This window comes from Alosa sapidissima, chromosome 9 (genome assembly GCF_018492685.1).
Source record: "Alosa sapidissima isolate fAloSap1 chromosome 9, fAloSap1.pri, whole genome shotgun sequence".
In the NCBI taxonomy this organism is placed as follows: Eukaryota; Metazoa; Chordata; class Actinopteri; order Clupeiformes; family Clupeidae; genus Alosa; species Alosa sapidissima.
The window spans coordinates 11,285,517-11,295,483 of NC_055965.1; the positions used below are offsets into that span (position 1 = coordinate 11,285,517).

At 48.2% G+C, this 9,967-nt stretch overlaps 1 protein-coding gene across 1 annotated transcript in view; it reads left to right on the plus strand.

Moving 5' to 3' along the window:
* Nucleotides 1-4,993, plus strand: part of bcl11ab (BAF chromatin remodeling complex subunit BCL11A b) — a 33,389-nt gene extending 28,396 nt beyond the window's left edge. Inside the window, exon 3 of the mRNA XM_042104550.1 lies at nucleotides 1,106-4,993. Coding sequence (XP_041960484.1) covers nucleotides 1,106-3,222 — 2,117 coding nt within the window. The 3' untranslated portion in view covers nucleotides 3,223-4,993. The remainder of the gene's footprint in view (nucleotides 1-1,105) is intronic.
* The last annotated feature ends 4,974 nt before the right edge of the window (nucleotides 4,994-9,967 follow it).

The window sequence follows — 9,967 nt, forward strand, 5'->3', positions numbered from 1 at the left end:
CCACAAAACTACGTTTTGTGTGTGTGTGTTTGTGTGTGTGTGTATTTTTCTTCGTAAAGTGGAGTGGTAGAGGAGTAGAGAAGAGTGGTCCGTAATTTTTTTATGATGATGGAAAAACTCAGCGGCAGGTCATACCCCACACAGGTGGCAGCAATTAACTGTAATTTCTGCAGATTGTAATGATCCATAATTTAGCAACCCCTTGAAATCTCTCATGTCGTAAAAGAGAGAGAGAGAGAGGGAGAGAGAAAGAGAGAGGAGAAAGGGAGAGAGAGAGGGAGAATGAGGCTTTGATTGGGAGCACATTTTTTTAGCCTTGGCCTTTTTCACATCAGATTGTCTTGTGAGGCAAGCTGGGAGGTGGACTGTGTGTGTGTGTGTGTGTGTGTGTGTGTGTGTGTGTGTGTGTGTGTGTGTGTGTGTGTGTGTGTGTGTGTGTGTACATGTGCATGCGTTTGGGGTGTGTGTGTGTGTGAGATTGTGTGAGTGTGTGTGTGCGTGTATGTGTGTTTTGGGGTTGTGTGTGGAAGCAGTCATCATACTTGGGTTCTGCTCATGTTAGCTTCACAGTCCTTGCTTACAGTGAGTGATCGTCACCATCATATTGGCAATATCAGCTGTGATAAGAAAATGAATGGAGCTCTCCACAGGGCACTGGAGTAATTAATAATAGCATAAGTGAACACTGTTAAATCGTGTATTTTTCTAATTTATTTAATTTTTGTTTAATTTTATCTTTTGGTGCTTTTTGAAAATACCATTCACTCTCTTTGACTCGGGTTGTTTTTATTAATTGAGCTTAACATTTTCATGGCAATTGATTTATGGACTTTAAATTACAGGGATTGTGAAGCGACTGCATTAAATATAGAGGCAACCTTTAAAAGTGCTTATTAAGGATATGAAATGCAATTTAAAAGAAGGTAGGAAAGATTAAATATGCTGAGACTAAAAACTGACCTCGCTCTCTTTCTCTCCCACTGTGCTCTGTTTCCCCCTCTTTTCTCTCTCTCTCTCTCTGACATCTTGTCTCTCTCTCTCTGCTTTTCTCTCTCTCTCTCTCTCTCTCTCTCTCTCTCTCTCTCCTCCACTCCTCCACCTGCAGAAAAAGACGAGCCCAGCATCTACACTTGCACAACCTGTAAGCAGCCCTTCGGCAGTGCCTGGTTCCTGCTCCAGCACGCCCAGAACACGCACGGCTTCCGCATCTACCTGGAGAGCGAGCCGGGCAGCCCGCTGACCCCGCGCGTGGCCTCCGCCCCCGGGATGGGTGGCGAGTGCGGCTCCCAGGCGCCCCCTCTCCACACGGCCCACCTGGCCGACGGCAGCCCCTACGGCGCCATGCGGCTCCCCGGGTCCAGCTCGTCGGGGAGGGACCCGGTTGTGGTGGTGGCGTCCGGCCCCCGTGAGGGCCGCTACCCCCGGACGCCCCCACTCTTCAGCCCGCCGCCGCGGCACCACCTGAGCCCGGATGACCTGGCCCTGGCTCCCCAGCACCCGAGCGCCTACGACCGGGTCATGCGCCTCAATTCGGTGCCCCTGGACTCGCCGGTCATGGACTTCTCGCGGAGGCTCCGGGAGCTGGCGGGCCAGTCGGCGCTGGCCGGCTCCTCGCCCCCCATGTCCCCCGGGCGGCCCAGCCCCATGCAGCGGCTCCTGCAGCCCTTCCAGCCCTCGGCCGCTCCGGGCGCCGCCTCGTCCGCCAACACCACGCCGTCTCCGTCCGGCGCCCGCCTCTCGGCCCAGCAGCAGCAGGCCCAGCAGGCGCCGGGCACCCCGACACGCTCCAAGTCCTGCGAGTTCTGCGGCAAGAGCTTCAAGTTCCAGAGCAACCTCATCGTGCACCGACGGAGTCACACGGGCGAGAAGCCCTACAAGTGCCACCTGTGCAACCACGCCTGCACGCAGGCCAGCAAGCTCAAGCGCCACATGAAGACTCACCGGCACAACTCCTCGTCCTCGCTGACGTCCAGGTCCGACGACGGGCTCTCGGCGTCCAGCTCACCCGAGCCGGGCACCAGCGATGTGCCGGGCAGTGCCACTAGCGCCCTCAAGTCGGTGGTGGCCAAGTTCAAGAGCGAGAATAACGGGGTGATCCCTGAGAATGGAGAAGAGGAGGAGGAAGAGGAGGAGGAGGAAGAGGAAGAAGAAGAGGAGGAGGAGGAGGAGGAGGAAGGGGAAGAGGAAGAGGAGGAAATAGAGGGAGAGGAGGAAGAGGAGGAAGAAGAGGTGGAGAACGGGCCCGAGGATAAGAAGGACTTTGCCCGCTTCAGTCTGAGCCTCGAGGGCGCCCGACACCATGAGAACAACCGCAGCCGTTACCATGGAGACCTGAATTCGCACAAACGGCGAGCACTCAACTCCTCCAGCCAGGTGACCACGCCTGACCTTGGCGACGAGGGCGACTCTGCGTCAGAGCTGGACCGCGCTGAAGACAGCCACTGCGGGGTCATGGTGAATGGCACCGACCTCTCCAGGAAGCTCCTGGTCTCCAGCCCCAACTCCCTCAGCCCCCTGTCCAAGCGCATCAAGGTGGAGAAGGTAGAGAAGGACCTGGACTCCCCGACTCCCCCGACGGCCGGCTCCGTGCCGCCCATGTCAGAGAACGTCTACTCCCAGTGGCTGGCCGGCTACGCCGCCTCGCGGCAGCTCAAGGAGCCCAGCTCCATGTTCCTCGCCATGGGGGACTCGCGACAATCGCCCTTCGGCACGTCCTCCGAACACTCCTCCTCGGAGAACGGCAGCCTGCGCTACTCCACGCCGCCTGGCGATCTGGACGGGATCGGCGGCGTTGGCGGCGGCGGCGCATCGGGCCAGCGCAGCGGTGCCGGGAGTGGCGCCAGCACCCCTCACCTGACCGTCCCGCCCGTGCGGCCCAGCTCCAAGGACAGCAGCGGCGGCGGCAGTGGCGGGAGCAGCAGCGGAAGTCGCCGGAGCGACACCTGCGAGTACTGCGGCAAGGTGTTCAAGAACTGCAGCAACCTGACGGTGCACCGGCGCAGCCACACCGGCGAGCGGCCGTACAAGTGCGAGCTGTGCAGCTACGCCTGCGCCCAGAGCAGCAAGCTCACGCGCCACATGAAGACGCACGGACAGATGGGCAAGGACGTGTACAAGTGCGAGATCTGCCACATGCCCTTCAGCGTCTACAGCACCCTGGAGAAGCACATGAAGAAGTGGCACGGAGAGCGGCCACTCAGCGAAGACATTAAGTCCGAGTAACGGGCGGTGGGTGGACGAGAGGGGAGGTTTTCAGAGGTGAGGAGAAAGGATGGATGGATACGACAGGATTAAAAAGGTTCTTACCCATCCACCCTCCCACGCACCACCGCCATTTTCTCAGCCCTCTGTTGAGTTCTGGTTCTTAAAGGACGTGAACGAAGCTTAGCATGTGCATAGCGTCCACACACTCGGAAAGGGTGGACACAGAACAGTGGATTTTTGGGGCAGTCCCATCGAACTAGCAAAACCCTGGAGCCTCGCTAAATGTGCAATAATTTACATTGTTGTTTTTCTACCTTTTTATACAAAAAAAAAGAAACATACGAAAATACTGAACGGCATGCTTAGTGTGTTAGTGCTGATCGGTTAGCTGTAATTGTTGTCGGTGACGTTTTGTACTTTGTGATGAGAGAAAATCCATGCTGCAGACACACTGTTCTACATATCATGTACAGATTCACATCAGTGACAGGATCACAATCACAGTCTACACTCACAACGAGGACATGACATGCAAACAGATCTTTTAAAAAGAGTACAATATTTTGATCATGAAAAATTACAACAACAAAAAAAATTAATTGGATTGCCCACAAAATTATGATCATGAAATAAGTTACCTTAGATAGTAAACATATCTATTGGAATTTATTGTATGGTTTCTTTTTGTAAAAAAAAGAGAAAAAGACAAAAAGATAAATGAGTGCCTTGGATATCTTTACACATATGTTTATCCAGCCATATGCTACAAGCTTGGAGTCTTAACCAGAAGATGATTATGGTTATACTCAATATAAGGGTCTTGCATCAAGCTCCTGAAGGACATTGGCCAATCATATGACACAAAGTGCAGCCATGTATTTCGAGAAAAAAAAATGTTTTTCACTGATTATTATGTGCATCAGTATGCCTTTGTTTGCTACCATGGCAATAAGTGCTTTTCAGTTTCCTGAGATTTTGTTTTGGTACCAAGTGATACAAGGTACAGCAATTATCTGTTTATTTTATAAATCCACTATGTTAAGTTCCTAATATTTTTTGGGGTGTATTTTACTTATGAACATTAAACCGGCTTAGTTTGGTGAGTAGCACGCAACTATGTGGCCGTTGTTTTTTAGCCTTGAACTCTTAGGCTGACCCTTGACCCAGAGGTCAATTTAGTTCTGACAGGCCTAACGGATGAGGAGAAAAGACTTCTGGGACATGTCGAGTAAAAGGGGGAAGGGAGAGAGTTCTGAAAGTAAACTTTCAAAAGAAAGAAAAGAAAATCCCTCAGTCCACCACCACAGAGTCCTTCTCTAACTCTGACTTGTCAGACAACTGTTAGTTATCTCATTATTTTAGCGACCCCCCCCCCCCCCCCACCCCTCCCATTTTTTAGTGTTTAGAGGAAAGTTAAACTACTAGTATGTTACTCCGAAAATCTAACTCGAAAAAGGATACCCCTGCTCTTTAGAAAAAAAGCACTTAGCTAAATGATTTCTTGTTGTCGTTTGTATCCCAGCCACAGGCTGTGGCGCCATGCTGTTAGCAGCACATTGGCCATCTTGTTTGACATTGAGAAAAGCACTTGTCACTCTGCCTTGCGTTCTGTATCTGTCTCTTTAATCGGAGGTACAGATGGTCGAGTATAAACTGCGATGGCTTTTTATTTTGTTTTTGTTTTGTTTTCAAATGTACAGGACAAATGCGTGCACTGTTCAGTTGTTCCTGGTTTACAGATAAGACGTGTTTCGAGGGAGAAAATAAAAAGCCTTTTGTTATGCTCACAGTTTATCGTGGCTATCATGTTTTTTTCACACAAACATTTTTTTTTGTTTTGGAAAAAAGAAAGATCAAATAAGAACAACAAGGTGAAATTGTGCTCTTAAGTCATGTTTTGTTCACAGAATGCTGTAGTTTGGATTCTGGGTTTTCAGTGCAGGGATCAAGCATGGACCTCTCTGCTTTCACTTGAGAATGACACAGACTTGCTGCTCCAAGAGCAAGGATTTTTTTATATATATTACATGCTTTTATATATATATATAAAAAGACTTTGTTTTCAACTTGTGTTTTTTTTCCTGTGTATTTCACAGAAATTTAATTTAAAATGTTTTTTTTTGTGTGTGTGTGGGTGTTTCTCTTCATGTATCGGTGGTATTGAGGACTTGATCACTATGTATAGTTCAAATGTGGAACTGGTCTCTCAGTTTTGTTATTTTGCCTTTGCTACACGAAAACTTCAGGTTGCACCATGGAGAGATTTAAGATGACAAGAATATTGAGGACTCGAAGTGGAACACACAAATGTTCTCGAATCTGAAACAATTTCTGTCTGCCTCTTTACTTTTTTGGGGGTGGTGGTTGGGGGTGGGGGGAAAGGATGGGGTTGGGATTCGGGGTGGGAATGAACTAAAGTTTCACATAGTGTAGGCATGACAGTATTTCTATAGAGGCTTGTATTTTAACTGTTGCTTGTTCCCTTCAAAAGAATCTTCAAATTTTTGTTTTGTTTTGTTTCCATTAGATTTAAAGCCCAACATGCTGCCATCATATTTTTTTTCTCCTTAATTTGGCAGGATAATATAGTGTGAATAATGATTTTTTTTTTAAATACATTTGAAATATATATGTTTATAAAATAGATATGTGGCATTTTAGTGGATAAAATAAGACTATGTGATGGTCTTTTTAAAACAATCCTTCTGAAATAAAGCCGCTGTACTGAATCAGAGGTAGATGTACATATGTTTTGGTTGATCTCCTCTCCTGCCTTTCTGTATGCAGTAATGCACGTGGTTGTTGGGTTTCAGTAGTGTGTTATTATTATTATTATTATTATTATTATTATTATTATTATTGTTGTTGTTATTATTTTCGATGTACCTTTAAATCTGCCATCAGACAGACATTCCAGCCATCTCGAAAGGAACAGAAGTCATATGCAATTAATCAGAAGTTGTCAAATAAAATTGAGACGCAATTTTAAAAACGAAAACTATTGTTTTGTTGTGGTGGTTTTTTTTGTGGTGTTGTCAGGGGGTTGGATTCATAAGCATACGAAACATGAAACTACAAAGGATGAACCTTGCTTAAGTTGGTTCTGTTTTGTTTTCTTTTTGTAATGGATAACATTCAAACAGCTCTTTTATTTCAGTTTTTTTCCCCTCACCATTTTGGTTTCCTTTAAAGGCATTCACTACCTGAGCTCCAACATGAAGATGACATTCTTATTTACTGATTCTTCAATGTTCTAAGAAAAGCAAAACATAAGCTCTGTAGCAATGTTTGTTTTTTGCAGTGCACCAATCACATTGATGATTTCAGTCACCTGGTGCTTGTCTTCTTTTTAATAAACAAATGCTATTATTGAGCAATGATGTAACATCTCCTTGTTGAGTTGTTGACATTGTGTTGAGCTGCGTTGGGTTGGGGGTATCTTATTTTTTTCCGGAAAGGTTCTGCTTTCTCCTCTCTCCTCCCACAGCACAGTTTCAGTCCTGAAACATAAAACAAAATAAAAATATAAACATCATTTTGTTTGTAATTTTTCCCCATAGACCTACAGTGCACGCCCTAACTTTTTGTTCTGCTTGACAATCTATGAAAGGGAAGCTGATTGCATTTAGACCTAATTACTGTAACCTGAGCAAACTGGCAACATTAAGTACACTCTTGTGCGTGCCTTTCCCCATCCTTCAGTGATCAATTAAAATAGGACAATTGCATCACTTTTACAGATGGACCATCTTTAAACGACCGAAGAGTCTCCACAACAGCATTACTTTGTACTGACAGTTTCTCAGGAAACCACACTGGATATCGTCTACACTCAGATATCACCTATTTAGAGGCTGTACTGTAGCTGCGTTTCGTCCGGCATCGTCCATGTTTAAAACCACAGAGTATCCACAGAAAGCTCTGTCATGATAAGGCCTTAGAGTTTGCCACTTTGCGAAAGTTCGGCCGGGGGACGAGGACAGATGTGTGACTAGATGTACTCCATGGTGGAGGATCAGGAGTACTCCGGGTGAAATGAGGGGGTTGGGTGGAGGTCCAGGTGTGTTTACCCAGTGCTATGAGCAGGAAGGGGTGTATGGGGGGGGGGAAAGTGGGTGGAAGTTCATCTACTTTGTCTCCAGCCTCTTCTGTTCAGTTTCCTGACTGTGGCTTATTTCACTCTCTCTCTCTCTCTCTCTCTCTCTCTCTCTCTCTCTCTCAATCACAAGACACATAAACAACTGACCCCCTAACATCCACAAACTGCCCAACTCTTATCCTGCTCAATTTCTCTTTCTTTCCCCACCTTTCTCTCTCTCTCTCTCTCTCTCTCTCACCTAGCGTGCCTGTTCCTTTCTCAGGGTGCGGAGGAGTGGAGTAGAGCATAGAGGCCGGGGTGTTTGCAGAGCAGGAGGAGAGAGATTAAAGTCCGCTCGTTATTGAGAAAGGATCCCCACCTTCCTTTTTGAGAGTGTCGACAGATGAGATGAAAGCCTGTGAGGCTCGAGGGGAGGGGGGCAGAGGTGGAGTGGGGAGTGGGTAGGAGAGGGGGTAGGGGAGTGGGTGGAGTGGTCAGGGGATTGAGAGCAGAAGGGAGATCTGTCTCCTCACTTCTCACCCAAGTTCAATGTCAGCAGGGGTTACGGCGCTGGGTCGTGCAGCAGATCCAGTCCAGCCGCCAAGCTGGTCATGCATAGCCAGAGCTAGGGCTTTTCCCATAGCTGTTCCACACACACACACACACACACACACACACACACACACGCACACACACACACACACACACGCGCACACACACACACACACACACACTCCTCCTCTGGTCTCTCCACACACTAATAAAAGGATCTGTCAGACCACTTCACAAAAGGATTCCGTCGTCACATATGCGACGGCACGACAAAACATGTTAGCGAGACCTGCCTGAAACGAGGCATTTTATCTTCTGGTACTTTGTGTTCCTGCGGCTGCCTCATGTGCAGTGGTAGCTTAGATCTATGTGTTGGGTTCTTCTGCCCTTTTTACTTTGAGATGATGTGCCTCCACAACTGAAGAGTAGCTACACTTCAATGGCCCTTGAACCGGTCTGGCCACAATACACACATGTAGATAGAGACAGACACAGGATTCTCTTGTCAATGAACTCTTTCAACAACCCTTTCAACAATAAAAACAAAAACAATGCTTGACCATTCTATTTGGTTCCCAATCTACTTCCTCTGCATTAAGATAACATATGGAATGTTAAAACGGAGGCCTTGTGGGGCCAACTATGATAATGGAACTCTCTTGAAAGGTCCATACAGTAGGTAAGGCAAAAACGCCAAACATCCCCTCCCTCCTCCTCCTCCTTATCTACTTCCATCATCTCCACCTTTTTCTCTCTTTCTTTCTCTCGCCTTGTTGTCTCTGTTTATAGTTTGGGGAGGCCTCAGTATGTGGTGGTGGTGGTGGTGGAGAGGGGGTGGAGGAGAGGAGATTCCTAAGTAGTCTTTCTATGGAGGCTAATCCGCACTGAGTCTTCACTGTCTGGGATGGAACGACTCCTGCTCTCTGCCTCTCCTCCACGACCCCACTCACTGAGAAAATGAGGAGAGAGAGAGAGAGAGAGGGAGAGGGTGAGTGACAGAGAGGAATGGAGGGAAAAAAAAACAGATAGTAGTAGTAGACACAGAGAGTGAGAGAGAGGGAAAAGAGGGATGGGGAGAGACAGAGTAAGAGGGAGGATGAGAGAGAGAGGGCAACAGGGGTAAGGAGAGAGAAAGGCAGAGAGAGAGAAAGACAGAGAGAGAGAGAGAGAGAGAGAGGAGAGGGAGAGAGAGAGAGAGAGAGAGAGAGAGAGAGGGAGAGGCCTAAGAGCAGCTGCGGTGAAGAAAGAAAAGAAGAGGAGAAGAGGAGGGGGGTGGGGCTTCTCAAAGGCCCACTAGAGGTCTAATCTGCAGGGACAGCTGACAGGTTGAGACCCTCAGACAGGCAAGGGTTCCTGGGATAGAGGGAGGGAGGAGAGAGAGAAGAGAGAGAGAGAGAGAGGGGGAAGCTGGAGAAGGGGAGGGAGGAGTGGGAGGGAGAAGGGGTGAGAGGAGACAGATCTCTGTCCAGGCAGGACTGTGAGGGGAGCAGAGGAGAGGGAGAGAGAGAGAGAGGCAGAGAGAGGGAGAAGAGGAGAGAGAGAGAGAGAGAGGCAGAGAGAGAGAAGAGGAGAGAAAGAAGAGAGGTTCTTTTTGCCCCTCCTGTGGAGCTTCAGTACAACTGGAGGTGTTTCCTGTTCCTAGTAATCAGCTGTGTGGATCATTGTAGATACGGGTGGACACAAGCAGAAAAGAAGTTACAGAAGCACTAACACACTCTCTCCCCTCTCTCTCACACACACACACACACACACACACACACACACACACACACACACACACACACACACACACACACACACACACACACAGCCCAATTTACCTATGTATGTGCACACACATATGTTATATCGTGTTGTCATGGGCCTACTATCCTTGCATGTTCATACTACCAACACACACTTGCTTGCAGACCCCCCCCCCCAACTCTCTCACTCACACACACACACACACACACACACACACACACACACACACACACACACACACACACACGTCTGCACACGTGTGCTCACAAAGTGTCTTCGGGGACGTGACCTCTCTTGCAAAGCCTCCCTCTCCCTGGCCTCTCTCTCTCTCTCCTTGTGTGAAGGCTGGAGGGGTCAAGGGTCAGCCTTTGGGCGGGAGAGACGTGG